This window comes from Otolemur garnettii, unplaced genomic scaffold, assembly GCF_000181295.1.
Source record: "Otolemur garnettii isolate 467f Iridium unplaced genomic scaffold, OtoGar3 scaffold00247, whole genome shotgun sequence".
In the NCBI taxonomy this organism is placed as follows: Eukaryota; Metazoa; Chordata; class Mammalia; order Primates; family Galagidae; genus Otolemur; species Otolemur garnettii.
Window position 1 is genome coordinate 1,244,985 of NW_003852642.1, and position 16,919 is coordinate 1,261,903.

The 16,919-nt window shown below is 36.5% G+C and overlaps 2 protein-coding genes across 2 annotated transcripts in view; both read left to right on the top strand.

The window, feature by feature from the left end:
- The window catches only part of LOC100948168 (olfactory receptor 1030-like), a 10,728-nt gene extending 10,464 nt beyond the window's left edge, over positions 1-264 (top strand). Inside the window, exon 2 of the mRNA XM_003802466.2 lies at positions 4-264. Coding sequence (XP_003802514.2) covers positions 4-264 — 261 coding nt within the window. The remainder of the gene's footprint in view (positions 1-3) is intronic.
- Positions 265-11,987: 11,723 nt separating this feature from the next.
- LOC100948485 (olfactory receptor 5M8) lies at positions 11,988-12,926 on the top strand. The gene has a single exon (XM_012813147.1). The coding sequence runs from the start codon at positions 11,988-11,990 to the stop codon at positions 12,924-12,926; it is 939 nt and encodes a 312-aa protein (XP_012668601.1).
- Positions 12,927-16,919: the final 3,993 nt, after the last annotated feature.

Consider the following 16,919-nt stretch of genomic DNA (forward strand, 5'->3'; position numbering starts at 1 on the left):
AAGGCCTTCTCCACCTGTGGTTCCCACATGTTGGCTGTCACCCTGTTCTATGGGACACTCTTCTGCATGTATGTAAGACCACCAACAGATAAGACCGTGGAGGAATCCAAAATAATATCTGTCTTCTATACCTTTGTCAGTCCAGTGCTTAATCCACTCATCTACAGTCTGCGGAACAGAGATGTTAAGCAGGCTTTCAAGAATGTGTTAAGACGAAATATAATCACTACTGTGACATCACCTTCACTTTCCAATAAAGCATAACTATAATTTATTTATTTATTTAGACAGGGTCTCACTTTGCTGCCGGAGGTTAGTGTGCCATAGTATCAGCCTAGCTAATGGCAACTTCAAACTCCTGAGTTCAAGATATCCCCCTACCTCAGCCTTCCAAGTGGCTGGGACTACAGCTGCCTGCCACAGTGCCAGGTTAATGTCTCCTTTATTAGTAGAGATGAGGTCTCACTTTTTTTTTCGAGGTGGTCTTGAGCTCTTGAGCAGAAATGATCTTCATGCCTTGGCTTCCCAGAGTGCTAGGATTACAAGAGTGAGCCACTGGGCCAGCCCATAATTCTAAATTTTTGGCAAAATATAATCTTAAAGATCTAGTCATCCCAGGAGAGCTTCCTTTTCCCTAGTAATGTTGTAGTTTGCCTTTTTAAAGATCAGTTGTTGTAGGTAGATGGTTTTATATCTGAGTTCATTGTTTTGTTCCATTGCCATATGATGTCACATGTCTATTTTGTACTAATACCACACTGTTTTGGTTACTATCACCCTGTAGTATAGTTTAAAGTCTAATAATGTGATGCCTCTAGATTTGTTCTATTTGCTTAAGATTGCTTTAGCTATTCAGGCTCTTTTCTGGGTCTAAATGAAACATAAAATTATTTTCTCTACATCTGTGTAGAATGATGTTACCCTCCTAATATTTTTAAATTAAAAAATATATTGGAGAAAGTGAGATTTAATATTCTTTATAGTTGTGTTGCAAGCTTCAGTTTCTTGGATTTATTTCTATTCTTATTCTTATCTCCTCCTTTTGATAGAGGAGTCTTTAAGAAACATCCTTCTGTACTCTTCTCCTGACTAAGTTAAACTAGAAACTTTGCAGTTCATAGTAGTAGTTTCCTCTATTTACAAATGCACTTATGTAGTGAAGAGGTGGCAGTGATCATGCTTTCCATAGACTGGAGTGTATGCATCCAGCCCTCTCAGCTACACAAACCCATCTCTTCCATCAGCCCGCTCATCTAGGGTGACCAATTTCTTCCAACCCTCTAGTCCGGGGTGACCACTTTCCTTTGGCCATGTTGTCCAGGGAAACCACTTTCCTCTGACCTTTATACCAGGGTGACCACTTTCCTCTGACCTCTAGTCCAAGTGACCCCTTTCCTGTGATCTCTAGTCCAGGGTGACTGCTTTCCTCAGAACTCTAGTCTAGGGTGACCACTTTTCTCTGACCTTTAGTCCAGAGTAATCACTTTTCTCCTATCTCTAGTCTAGGATAACCACTTTCCTCTGACCCTCTAGTCCAGGGTGACCACTATCCTCTGACCTCTAGTCCATGTGACCTCTTTCCTCTGATCTCTAGTCTAGGGTGACCACTTTCCTCTGAACTCTAGTCTAAGGTGACCACTTTCCTCTGACTTTTAGTCCAAGTGACCATTTTCCTGTGACCTCTAGTCCAGGGTAATCACTGTCCTCTGACCTCTAGTCTAGGGTGACCACTTTCCTCCTACTTCTAGTTCAGGGTGACCACTTTCCTCTGACCTCTAGGCCATGTGACCACTTTCCTCTGACCTCTAGTCCAGAGTAACCACTTTCCTCTGATCTCTAGTCCAGGGTGACCTCTTTCCTCTGACCTTTAGCCCAGGGTGACCACTTTCCTCTGACCTCTAGTCCAGGGTAAACACTTTCCTCTGACCTCTAGTCCAGGGTGACCACTTTCCTCTTACCTCTAGTCTATGGTGACCACTTTCCTCTGACATCTCGTTCAGAGTGACCACTTTCCTCTGAACTCTAGTCTAGGGTGACCACTTCCTCTGAACTCTAGTCTAGGGTGACCACTTTCTCTTTTACTTACTTTTATACAGGTTGATCTGAGAGTAAGAATTTAAGTTTAAGGAAGAAATGCAGAAACTGAGTAAGCAATGAAACATACTGGATAAGAGTATTTACCTTCTTTTGACCTTGTTTTCTATTCCTAATTATGGTTAGGTAAGCAATATTAAATTTGTCCTTCCTGAGCATAGACCCAATATAGCCTCTTTATATGTGCCATGAAGGCAAGAATTTGATCTAGGAGGAGAACATAAATTGCACCTTCATAAACCCCAGCAAAACAAAATATTTTTCCTCAGGCTTTGTGAAATAATCAATGATTTAGGAGACAAATAAAGTTCTCCAAAATTCTCTTTAATTGCCTCAGAATGCTGAATATTTCCTAAATTTGTTACTTGGAAGACAAACTCTACCATGGCACCATTAGAAAACAAAAGGCATACAATGTATATGTATGAATATATTTAAGTTACACGTTAAATGCTATATTAGCAAGATCTCTACATTTGTTGTTTTTGTTCATTTCAAGAGTAGATGATATTTAAAAAGATAGTAGACATAGGATAATAAGGGAATATTATGTGAAATTTTATATTAGTAAATTTTTAGCATAAGTGAAATGGGCAAATTCCTTAAAAGACACACAATACCAAACCAGACAATAGCAGAACATCTGAATAGCTGCATATCTATTTTAAAAATTGTATTCACAATAACAAACTTTCCACACAGGGAACTCTCAACCTCAATAATTCTCCTTGTAAATTCTAACACATGTTTAAGAAATAACACCATTTTACTTAAACTTTTTAAGAAAAATGGAGAAAGGAGAAGCATTTCAAATTTATTTCATGAGACCGTGATATCCCTATTACCTATCTTTTCAAGTATTTTCTAGTCTTGAGATGAACAATTGGGGCTTTTGTACTTTTATTGATTAGATAGTAGGATTATTGATTTAATTAAACTTTTAAAATAACCAATTTTAATTTTTTAATTGCTTATTTTTTCTATTTCCTTAATTTGTTGCAGTTGCTTCCTTATTTTTATGATGTTTAATTTTAACTTTTTAATGGATATTTAAAATGAAAGTTTGGATTTTTCTTTGAGACTTTCTTCTTGTTTCATATAAATACATTTTCTTCACACATTGCTTTAATTTTTATAAAACTTATATTATTTAGTTTGCAATGTATTTTGGATTTTTTTGATGACTTATTTTTAACATACGGGTTATTGGGAGAGTGTTATTTAATTAACCTATACTTGAGGATTTTAAATATATATTTTATTTGAAAATATAAAACATTTCATTTTATTTTGTTTCTAATTAATTATATTATCTTCTAAGAGCACATCCCTTACATTTTAATGAGATAAATTCATTGAGCATTTGCTGTATATATTAGAATATGGTGTATGTTTGTTCAAATTTCTTCTATACTAAAAGAAATATGCATTCTGAAGTTGTAGAAACCATGTTAGATAATTGTGATTAAGTAAAATTCAATAATAGTACTTCAGATATTATATGTCTTGGTACTTTATGATTTATTTACATTAACATTTACCAGTGATGTTAAAATGTCTAACATTATGTCTGCTTTCTTCTCAAGTTTGTATTTCAACATATTTGAAGGTCTTTCAGTAAATGCATACATGTTTAAGATTTCTATGTCTGTGTTTTGAATAGGCCTTTTCCATTATGAAACATTTCTCTTCATTTCTGGTAGTGCTTCTTATCATGAAGTTTATGTTTTTTTATACTCACATAGCTCTATCAGCTTTCTTAGGCTCACCTCTTGCATGTTACCTTACTTTTTATCATGTTCATTTCAATCTATCTGTGCTTTTAAAGTACAATTTCTATAGAGACCATACTGTTGATTATTAATTTTGAATGGTCTGGAAATTTCTGATTTTTCATAAATGGATTTAGTCTATTTATGTTTAATGTAATTATTGCTATATTGAAAATATTGCTACATTGGTATAAATCCAAAAATGCTGTATCTAGTAATTATTAGTATCTATTTGAATTTGCCTTTGTTCCTCTGTTCTTTCCTCTGTTCACTATTCCTGACATCTTTGAGTTAAGTCAATGTAGTTATTAATATTTCATTTTATTTCTTTATCATCACAATTTTCAACTACATCGCTTTTGATAATTTTTTAAGTTGATCTAAGGAGTAAGTATACATTTTAATGTATCAAATTACACTTATAATGCATATTTTACCACCTCCTATTACACACGTTAGCATAGCCCATATAAACATTCTCTCCTATGTTATTTTTGTTACTTCCACATAACTTATAAAACTTATAAACAGAATGAATTCACTTCTTCACCATCTACTGCTCCCCATGGACACACTATACTATAATAGATTTTCCAGTACAAACAAATTTAGTATTCTTTCTAAAGTTTGCTATGTGCCCTTTGGGCAAGTTACTGGATTTGTTATTGTTGTTGTAACTTAACTTACTCTTATTTGGGATAATAATAACACCATGGAGAGGTTTTAGAAATTTCATTTTATTAATATATAATTTACCTTCAATAAAATATAACCACTTTTAATTTCAAGCAATGTATTTTGACCAATGTGTACACAACTGAGGTAGACAATTTACATCACCCCTAAAATTCCTTTTATCCCTTTGCAGACTGTTTCTTCCATGGATGCCGAGCCCTTAATAATAACTGATACACTCTAACAAAAATCAACCAAAGATTTTTTTTTAAATGTGTTTTACCATTTCACATAAACTGAATCAAGTAGATATTTTCTTTTGTGTCTAGATTCTTTGATTTCAGTATATTTTTGGAGAATGTGCCCTTAGTGAAGGATACATATATCTGTTTTGCCTTCATAATTAGACTAAATATTAATACTATTTGAGCTTGTGTACATGGTACATCTTGTTTTTATTTGTATCTCTTGGATGAATAGAAAGTGGATATTTAGGAAAATGGGAAGCAAAAGTAGATCAGAATTTTTTATCTTTATCCTGTTTGTTTTTATGTGTTGACAAATAAATGACATATTGCTAAATTACATGCTCATAGGTTTTCCTTAAAATATTAATTTTTAATTCTTGAATCAAACACTTTGAAGTATACTACAGCTCATTATGAGGTCTCATACAAATTATTAACTGGATTTTATAATTTAACCACTTTATTCTAGCATTTTGTGGATAGTGCTGTGCAATGCACCATTCAGATTTGAAAGGTCAGATGACAGTCAGATCACAGGAACTTCGAAGTACATAAATTATGTCATTATTTTATACCTTTATTAATTGTTTTATTCAATTAACTGTAATAAATGGGGACCCAAAATGCAAAACTCATGTGAGGATAATCTCCTGATCACCCAAAGCAATAGGGTCAAATGATTGTTAAACTGATGAAATCACATTGCTCATATCCTGAGTCTACTGGGTGTGAGTCTGTGCCAATTACTGTTTTTCCCTGGAGTTATCTTTTGCAGTAACATTGTAATTATTTCTTCAGGATGTGTTGAAAAATATTTTAGGAATAAAAGCTCCAAATTACAGCTTGGGTATAAATCATTCTCCATAACTCAAAGCTTAGACTACTAGTGTCTCAGAGAGAATCTTCCCTGGGCCAGGCAGGAATGGAAATTCTTACTTATATACTTGTATCTTCTCTTTTTGTTTTAGTTTTAGATTTTTGTCACTATTAGTCAGATGATGACAAAAACTTGAATGCAGTCTTAGATTCTTAGTGAATAAAAATGAGTTAATATGTTTTATCTAGATTGGTCACTAGAAAATGATGAATTAATTAGAATTATCTTTGCCATAGCCATTTTACAAGTAGCGCTCTTCGTTCAAGTATTGAACACACATAGAAAACCATTTGGGGAAAACAATTGAATTCATTATCTTATGGGTAATTTTAGAATAATATTTGTTTTAAGGGAAACCTTTCCAAAATGGTATTCCGTTTTATTATGGATGGGCCTGGAATATTTCATGATAAGTTTCCAAGTTATAAAAGGATGTTCATTTTAAATGACTAGAAAATACAAATATGGAGAAGTAGAGTGCTGTCACATCACAGCTCACAGCAACCTCTAACTCCTGGGCTTAAGTGATTCTCTTGCCTCAGCCTCCCTCAAAGCTCATACTACAGGCACCCGCCACAATGCCCAGCTATTGTTTGTTGCAGTTGCCACTGCTGTTTTAGCTGGCCAGGGAAAGGTTCAAACCCACTACCCTCTGTATGTGGGGCTGGCACTCTACCCACTGGTGGCAGCCAAGAGCTACCTGTGCTTAATAAGTGGAAAGGCCTAGGCATCTAGGCATCTACCCACAGATGGAACCTGACTATACACAACTAGCATGGTTGAAGGAGTTGAAGGCTCTGACCCAAAGGAAAGTGTGAAGTGTTTTGTTTGAAGGAGAAACGTTTTGTATTAGAGTGTAGGATAGCCACTAAAATAGTGATGTTCCTAGTGAGGAAAGGGAAAATCATTTTACATAGTAATTTATGAAAATAGTGTTCACGATTATATATATGTATGTGTGTGTGTGTGTGTGTGTGTGTGTATATACTATATGAACCTGTACAGTACTAGGAATAAGGAGAAGTAAAACATGATATTAATAGCTATGTTCAAATTTTCCAAGACAAACAATTATGGCTGTAATAATTAAGAAGTTAAGCAAACAAAATTCCATATTTCCCATAGAGTTCAGATGTCAGGATATAAAATTACAGGTTATTTTATTTGTTAATGTTGGAATTTAAATATGAAAGTAGAAAATAGTAAGGATTTAAAAACCTGTTCTAGAGCAAGATGGCAGAATCGGAAACTCCCAAATCTAGTCCACATGACATATTTACCAATTATCTGCTTCCTGCAGAACAGAGTGCCTATATAAAAACTCCATATCACAGAGGGTCACTATGTTTGGGCCCTTCAATCAGTAGGGGCTTCTGGGGGGTGGAGTTTCAGCCTAAATCCATAAATGAATTAATGATAGCTATAAAAAAAGCTTGAGATAATTTGATTTCTCACTCTTGCTCTCTCTTCCCTTCCGCTTTTCTCTATGGGATGACATAGCAAGAAGGCCCTAGTCAGATGCCGGCTCTATGCTCTTGGGCTTTCAAGTTTCCAGAATCATGAGGCAAATAAATGTCTATTTATTATAAATGACCTAGCCTGTGGCATTTTGTCACAGCATCATAAAGCGGACTGTGACATATAAGGAAACATCAACAGTTTTTAAGGTGCTTAGAAACTTGAAGGGAATGTTTCCTTCCAATCATTCTTCATCGTGCACTTGAGAGGATTCTGTGACGAGCAAAAATCTTATTTTAACAAAGCAGAACAGGTGTGTGTGGGTGGTGAGGACCCCACAATTTGGAATTATTAGCTGTCTAGCAACTGAGAGTCTCCCCCTCAGGCCATTTTTATTTCTATCCAAATTTCTGTCTCTCTCCTTTCATCTAGGAAGTAATTTTAGGAGAATTATACTAATTTGCTATTTATCTTTTCCATTTCCCCCCACATCTTACCGCTGCTTCTTTTCTGTAGAGGTTTGGTGTTGTCCCACCCAATTCCCTGTTATCAGGGTCCTGAACTGCATAATCTGCCCTTATTCCCGAAGTTTCTGCTCAGAAGCTGAGTTCCAGTAAGCTCTCTGGGAGAAAAACTTGTCCTAAACATCTGCATTAAGATACCTAGACATGCGTTGGGTTTTGAAATGGAAGTGACCTAGGATTTTCTGTAGTAGACATTCATACATTTTAAAGATGCAGAAAGTGAAGGAAGGTGACTGGGCTAAAACTCTCAGACATTAGCCTGTAAAAGCAGAAATACTCAGTGCAACTAAAGCCACTTTGCTTGATTTCCTCTCCCGTTAAATGTTATAATGAATTTGTCTGGCATTGATTCCATGTACCTGGAAAACAAAGACATTTTTAATTCCTGGTAATAAATGTTTAACCATAAAATGAGATGAACTAGCAGCAAAAGAAGGCAAGTATGTTAGTGATAGATTTGTAGATCTGAGTTTTATTATCCACTGGTTTACTCGTTTGCTTATTAAATTTGGGAAAATTGATTATTCTCACTAAAGCTCAGGTCTTTCAACATAAAATAGGATTAATAACGTTTACTTTGACTTTTAATGAATTTCCAGTAAAATTCTATGTGAAAAATGCTCAGTATATTGAGTTTATAAACATTAATTTATGAATCACATATATTAAAAAGAAATATAAATGTCTTAACACAATAACTAAGAAGATGTCATGAAGCCTATGTTAACCAGTTTGATGAAAGTATTTCAAATTGTATATAAAACCAGCACACTGTACCCCATGAATGCATTGATGTACACAACTATGATTTAATAAAAAAAATTTTTAAAAAACGCTTGATCACCAAGAAATTTGACAACTGTACATAGTACATCATGGTTTAGGAAAATAAAGAAAATATAGCAATCATTTGAATTATTCATATTTCTTTAATTGCATTCATTTATGTCTTAGACTTTTCTAAAAATAACAATGCAAGATAAGCAAAAAATAGCCACAATTTAATTTTTCTCCAAACGAAATGACACTGCAGTAACACTGTGTGGTCAAATATGCTTTGCTGCATTGATGGCCAAGTGGAGCGAACGAGTAATACACTTTCTATAAAATGCAGCCCTGTCTGCTGAGTAATAGAGGCAGCGAGGTAGAAGCTAATCAATCTGAAATAGGACATGCTGACAGGGAGTACAGGGTAAGGCCATCAGCAAGAGAGATGAAGATGGCATGGAAGACACACTTAAACTGTTTATAACGCTCATGTGAAAAGCCCCCAACATTTCTTCAGGGAATTTGTAATTAGAAGAATTGATTGCTTTGTCATGATGTTTTTTAATACATTAGGGGAAAACAGTCAACTTTATAAAGACAAGCAAAATATTCCTTCATTATTATTCTTAAAGGCCCATTGGTTTTTCTACCTCTTTATATGTAGAGCTGTCTATTTTGAGTTGTTAGCAGCTAGGCAAAGAATTATTATTTATACCCAGAATCCAAATACTTATTAGGCAGAAATGAGTGCATGGTTGGAACTAGTTAAATGACCATACCGAAAAGAATGTGGCTGGGTGTCTGTGACGTACCCAGGTGCAAAATCTGAGGATTTGTATTTGGTCTAAAGATTAAAGAAGTGGAGGAAGAAAGTACATTTTCTTGTGATAGCTTTATGTGCCTTGTATGTTATCTGATCTTTATATATACCTTGTTATTCTCAAGGAATATCTCTTCAACAATATTTTAAGGTGAGAAGATTAATATGCCTGGCAGTTATCTAAAATTGTAGAGCTAATATGTAGCCTAATTGTAATTGTTTGTTTTTCAGTGTTTTGCTTTGTTTCATTTTTGTTTTTCTTTGAGACACAGTCTCACGTCTCACTTTGTTGTGTGGACTACGGTGCAGTAGCCTTATAATAGCTGACTGCAAACTCAAACTCTCAGGCTCAAGCATTCCTCTGGCCTCAGCCTTCTGAGTAGGTGGCATTACAGACATGTACTGCTACACTCAGCTGATCTTTCTTTTTCTTTTTATTTATTTATGTATTCATTCATTTGTTTGTTTGTTTGTTTTTTAGTAAAGACAAGGTCTCCCTATGTTGCTCAAGCTGGTCTTGAACTTCTGGCCTTGAGCAATCTTTCAGCCTTGGCCTCTCAAAATGTTAGGAATACCAACCTAGCGAAAGGCACTGTGCCTGGTCATAGATGTAATTTTTTAAAGTCCAAATTCCAAAAACTTTGAGTTGATTTTGTGAGATAAATAACAGTACTGAAGATGCTGAAAAAAAATTGGCTAAAAATAATTTTTAATGTTTTGAAGGCCCAATCTCCTCACAAATCGCTTTCATGGAGGATAGGACGAATACATAGGAGAGTGTAAGATGGTGTTCCAGGGCTCTCTGGTAGGAGATGAGGAAATGAGAGAGGCATCCTGTTACCCAATCCTCCTAAAAATATATGCATACCCACTAAAACAAAAAGTATATCCGTCTATATGTGCACACACACATATATGTATGTATACATACACGTGTACATCTGTGTATGTAATACCTCTCTGTCTATGTACATAATATGCACAGTCAGAAAGACTCTGTAATCAGTCAGGAGGGAAGAGAGAGGAAAAGAGAGAAGGGGAGTTATCAGTTCACCATCCTTCTAAAGATGATGATTCCTAGTGTATAAAAAGACTTTCAGTTTTCAGAACACCTTAATGTGCTCCCTAGGCAAAGACAGAGCTAGAGCTGGCTTGTGATTAGAAGCCCACAAAAGGGACCACCTCAGAATAAGATAGAGAGAAACATTACAGTGTTCTGAGGTCATTTCAGGAGAGGAGAGAGATCGAAGAAGGAAGAAATAAGAGAAAGCAGAGAGGTACAGTGAATCTGAGGACTAAGCACCATGAAACAGCCAGTGGAAAATCCTCCGTGTTTGAGCACAGGTGGGAAACAGAAAGGATGCGTTGCATGTGTAAACTTTACTTTTTATTCTGTTTTGCAATAAATATTCATCTTTATTCAGCTTTCCATGGAATTACAAAACACGGTGCCTTCTGTGTTTGTATATTTGTGAAGATTCTGAATTCCTAAATGGCAGGGGATAGACGAAAAGGAGGTTGGAGGCAATTTGAAAATGTCTCAGGTGACAGCAGCATTGTCTAAGTTTCATCCTCACACTTTTCAAGCCATCCCATAGTCCTTGGGTATAACTCCTGAGAAACTAAATGCTAACAAATAATGGTAATTTCATAGAGTTGTATCTTATATGGCAGTCAGGCTTGTAGTAATCTTAAGTATGGACTTAGAATGCTTGTATTAATCAGATAATGGCTTCAGTTTTGTAGAAAACAAAACAAAATAACAATTACTTAACAAAGATAAAAGTCCGTTTCTCCTTTATATAAAACTCTGAGCTAGTACATAAGTTCAGCTTCACTAAAATTTTAGGAGCTCCAGTTTAATTCACTCTTGTTTTTCCGCCATCTGTAAAGAGTGGCTCTCATCTGTTTCCTCCAGGATAGCTCACTCTGCTTCCGGAGCAAGAAAGGAGGAAGGGAGGGGAGCCTGTTTTAAATCGGAGTGAATGAAAATTCCACACTCCCCTTTCATCACCTTCTTGTGGCCAGAAGCTACTCTTTGCCCATAGCAAATCTAGTTTGAGAATAAAACAAACAAAAGAGGTTGTAATCATTTATGTGTTTATTTGTTGAGCTGCTCCATGAAGACCGGTTTGGCCTCTGATTTTGAAGAAGAAACATTTACCTGGTTGTGGGCAAGGGGGTCCAGGCTCTGTCTGTGTTCTGGATGATCTGTTTGCCCTCAATCTCCGTTTTTACACTTACAACTAGTGTGCTGGGCACAGCCATTTCTGTGCTCTAATTCAGTTGGCTATGAAAAATTAGCATCTGTGAGGTGTATTAAATTAACCAGAAGAATGTTAAAAGGTTTTCTGAAAGTTTTCTCGCAAGGTTTTTAACTGTCCTACTTTTAAGATATTTCTCATTTCTTCTATCTTTCCCTTTAAAAAAAAAACAAAAGCTAGTCAATCTAAAATAAGACCTGCTGACACTTTGTATTATACAAAGAATGAACTAAAAGACAGAGGTCTACATCTGAGTAGTGACACAGACCCAGAAGCCAGTTGACCGTAATTACTAATTTTTAATTAAAGATCCTCCTTTCAATTAAACCACTATTTATAGTGTTTCCTGAGATAAAGCAAAGTCACAGAAAAGAATAAAAAGTGAAGAAGAGGAACACATAGCAATGCTCTAAGAAAATATGATAGTTTTTCCGTTTAAACAAGTTCAGAACTGACCCAGTGTTTTAATTTCCCTTTGAAGGAAATCATGAGAAAAAACTTCACCTTGGTGACTGAGTTCATTCTCCTGGGACTGACTGATCGTCTGGAATTACAGGTTTTCTTCTTCGTGCTCTTTCTGGCAGTTTACGTGGTCACAGTGGCAGGGAACCTGGGCATGATTGTACTGGTCCAGGTCAACGCTAGGCTCCATACCCCCATGTACTTTTTCCTGAGCCACTTGTCCTTTATGGATCTCTGCTTCTCCTCCAATGTGACTCCAAAGATGCTGGAAATTTTCCTCTCTGAGAAGAAAACCATCTCCTACCCTGCTTGTCTGGTGCAGTGTTACCTTTTCATTGCCTTGGTCCATGTTGAGATCTATATTCTGGCTGTGATGGCCTTTGATCGGTACATGGCCATCTGCAACCCTCTGCTGTATGGCAGCAAAATGTCCAGGACTGTGTGCATGGCCCTTGTCTCTGTGCCTTACGTGTACGGAGCCCTCACTGGCCTGATGGAGACCATGTGGACCTACAACCTGTCTTTCTGTGGCCACAACAAAATTAACCACTTCTACTGTGCTGACCCTCCACTGATTAAGCTGGCTTGTTCAGACACTTACAACAAAGAGTTGTCCATGTTTGTTGTGGCTGGTTTCAACTTCACCTATTCTCTCCTTATCATCCTCATTTCCTATATTTACATATTCCCTGCCACTCTGAGGATCCGCTCTACAGAGGGTAGGCGCAAAGCTTTCTCTACCTGTGGCTCCCATCTGACAGCTGTCACTATATTCTTTGTAGCTCTTTTCCTCATGTACCTCAGACCGCCATCAGAAGAGTCTGTGGAGCAGGGAAAAATGGTGGCTGTATTTTATACCACAGTGATCCCCATGTTGAACCCTATGATTTACAGTCTGAGGAACAAGGATGTGAAGGAGGCTTTATCCAAAGAATTGTTTAAAAGGAAATTGTTTGCTAAGTAAACATCATTACTGATTTTAACTAAGTGTTTGCTTTGTTTGTTTGTGTGTTCCTTTTTAGACAGAGTCTCATTCTGGTTCCCAGGCTAGAATGCCATGGCCTCAGCCTCGCTCACAGAAACCTCACTCAAACTCTTGGGCTCATAAGATCCTTCTGCACAGCCTCCCAAGTGGGTGGGACTACAGGCACCTGCTACAACACCTGGCTAATTTTTCTATTTTTAGTAGAGACAGGGTCTTTCTTATTCTTGCTCAGGCTGGTCTCAAACACCTGAGCTCAAGGGATCTACCCTCTTTGACCTCCCAGAGTGCTAGGATTACAGGTGTGAACCACCACAACTGTCCTTAGTTAGTGTTCTTATTTTATGTAGCATCTGATATTTTGTAGAGTTTAGTCTAAACATAATTTATCAATCATTTTTATCTTTTTCTTGAAGGGATGGGGAAATTTCCCTAAAGAAATTTGGATAAATGGATTCTGGTTATCTATATCAATTTATAGGAATTTTGAATTTTCTAAGAGAATTTTATCTGCCCAGGCCCCAAGGTAAGAACCTCAGTAGTAAGGAGTTAATGTAAGTGAAAAAAAAAAATGATTTATACTTTGGGGAATTAAACCAATAAAACCAGAACTGGATTTTCTTTGTGTAAGGAGCTAGTCATAGAGTTTTAGACTTCTTCCTAGCATTTTTTAAAATACATAATAAGCTTTTGAAAAAAAATTTCAGTTAATCTCTAGTTAGTCTTGCTCGGCTTCCCAAAGCCAGCATTCCATTTTAATGTATCAAACCTCAAATGTGAGCCTCATTCATTGCACATTCCTTTGTCAGTTCAGCTTTAGTCCTTTCCTGAGTGGACTCCACCTCTGGCCTAAAACATACCAACTAGTGGTCTAGTATTTTGCCATGATACCTGCTTTAATTCTTGGCTCTTTAGAAAAAAAAAAAAATGACCAATAGGTTTCTAAACTGAATGCTAGAAATCTGTGTAAGAACCCAGAAGGTTAATCAATAATATGTCTAAACCTATTATATCAACATACAAGGTAGTATACACTGTTTTAATAATAACACCTCATGTTTACAGAGGACCACTGTCTTCTCACCTTGTGAGTGTGTGTTTTTGTAGGTGTAGAGGCCTACAGCTCCCCCAAAGGTGACTGAGAGCCTCACAGAAAACAAATGTAAAATACTGAAATAAACACTTGACAAGTGAGGAACTTAGTAAATAGGTTTCACATAAATATGGCCAGATTTCTAGAAAGTAAAAAGTGAAAGAGAGGGCTAACACAACCTTTACAGAGAACATGTCAAAAGAATTTTCAAAACTAATGAAAGATGTTTGCACAGAGATGAAAGAAGCTCAATAGACCACAAACAGGACAACTTCTCCAGTCACCTGAGTCAAATTGCTCAACCACAAAACAGTAGCAAAATCTCAAAAGAAACTAGATAAGAGAGGGAGATTATGCTCATAAAAGCAATGCAAAGAGGACCAGTTGTCCCATTAACAGAAATAACAGAAGCCATAAAACACCTTCTTTTAAAGTTCTAAAAGAGAACAATGGCCAGTCTAAAATCCCACACCCATGTACTGTGTGTGTTGATGTTTGTGTATGTACCCAGGTAGAAATTAAACAAGAATGACACAGAGAGCTGTTTTTGGTTCAGGCAGATGCAGACACATGCTTACATGATCACTGGGTTTTCAATGAAGGTGAGCATCGAGATGCACTGGGAAAGGAGCACTTCTCAATAAATGCTATTGGGTCAATATGCTATCCATTTGAAATACATCATTTTGTTATCCCTTCGTCATGCTATATGCAACTATCAATTCTAGGAGGATACAAGTGTATAATGTTAAAGATAAAATAATAAAGCTTCTGGAACAAAGTGTAAGACAATATGTTCATAACCTGAGATTGTGTTTCTTAAACAAGATACAGAAATTATTATCAATAGGACTGGCTTCATATTAAGAACCATTCTTAATTATAAGGTAATATAAACAGATTGAGGACAGGTGTGGCTCTCCATGCTTGTAAGCTTAGAACTTTGGGAAGCAAAGGCAGGAGGATACTTGAGACTAGGAATTGAAATCAGCCTGGCCAGCATAGTGAGACCCTATTTCTACACAAAATTTAAAAATTAGCTGAGTGTGGTTGCCAAGTGCCTTTAGTCCCAGCTACTCAGGAGGCTGAAGCAGGAGGATCATTTAGACCCAGGAAACTGAGGTTGCGGCAATGATGACAGCACCACATTCTATTCCACAAAACAGACTGAGACATTATCTCAAAAAAAAAAAAAAGGAGAAAAAAAGGAGAGAGAGAGAAAGATTGAAAGAAGAATGTACAGTGTACAGACTACAAAAAAATAACTGCACTACACGTGTCTGACCAAAGTCTCATATCTTATCCTTCTTAGGATAAAATACTTAAACCACATCCAAGGTCTTAACTTGGAGACATAAACCAAAGTAGCCATTGAAAGCATCTTATGACATACAATAGGGAAAAACGCTCTCCATCTGAAGCTTAAACCAGATTCTGCTGATGGACGGTTGAGTTCTCTCTGCTCCTGCATGGGTATGGTTGGGAGGAAGAACTACTGTGTTTCATAAATAATGAAGCATTTTGGACCACAAGGGTAGGTGCAGACTTTTACATTGAAGGGAGGAGGGGGAAACAGCCAAGTCCCTTCACTGGCATCTGCTGCCTTGCAGGGGGTCACAGCAGAAAAAACAAAATGGACTTCCTCTTGCTCAAACTCAGTAAATTCTCTGCAGACCTTGCCAGTCTGAGCTCTTTGTTCCTTTGTAGAGTAAGTTTTCCAAACCTGCACCAAGGTTCACAGATAAAGGTATCCCATTCCACTCTTTTATTAGAACATATATTTATATGAACTTGTTAAAGGACAACGTAGGAAATACAGTAGCATTCTTGAAATAATAAAGACAATTATCTGAATTCAGAGTCTTAAGAGGTTAAGCATCAGTAGGGTATTTTAGATTTAGTCTTCAGTATAGTTTAAAGTTCTATCTACCCAAGTATTCATAACAGACAACTGATTTGAACTTCAGTAGAGTATAAAATAGGGATTTTTTTCTGAATAACTTGATTTGCTATAGCCCAGTAGGACTCATTGGTATTTTTCCTCTGAGCATGTTCTCCAGTGGGACTCCACTTCTAATTATTTCTTCTTGACACACTTGGGAATCCTCCCGAGGTAAACACTGATGTCAATATTGGGGGTATAAATCACACAGCACTGGGCAGAATTTGACCTTAAAGGACCTTAAAGAAGACACCTGTATTATCACAGGTAGGAGAGGAAATGTGCTTGTGTGTTAGTTTTCAATATCTACTATTTATCATTTATGTATTCTCTTCATTAAATTGTGTACAATTTAAACAGTGATGTATTGAAATAAATAGTTTGGGGACAAATTTTCCCAGACAATGCATTTGGCATGAAAGAAAATCTGTAGGGTACTTACTTAGTTCTGTCTTTCACTTTTATGGTATTTCAGTAGAATTCTGTATTGGCTGGGAGAGGTAGCTCATGCCTATAATCCTAGCACTCTGAGAGGCCCAGAAGAGCAGATTGCTTGAGTTCAGGAGTTTGAGAGCGGCCTGAGCAAGAGCACGACCCCATCTCTACTAAAAATAGAAAAAAGTAACTGGGTATCATGGTGAGTTCCTATAATCCCAGCTATTCCGGAGGCTGAGGCAAGTGGATTGCTGGACTTCAAGAGTTTGAGCCAGGGCACTCTACCTAGGTGACAGAGTGAGACTCTGTCTCAAAAAAAAAAAAAAGGAAGAAAGAAAGAAAGAAAGAGACAGGAAGGAAGGAAGGAAGGAAATGTGATATCTTGTAATCAATGAGTATCATAATCTAATTAGAAGTGCTTTTTCTCTTTCTTAGTGGTTGCAGTAGATTGATTCTAAAGGTGCCCTAAATATTCACCCTTATATCTTGATGTCCTTTGCAATGT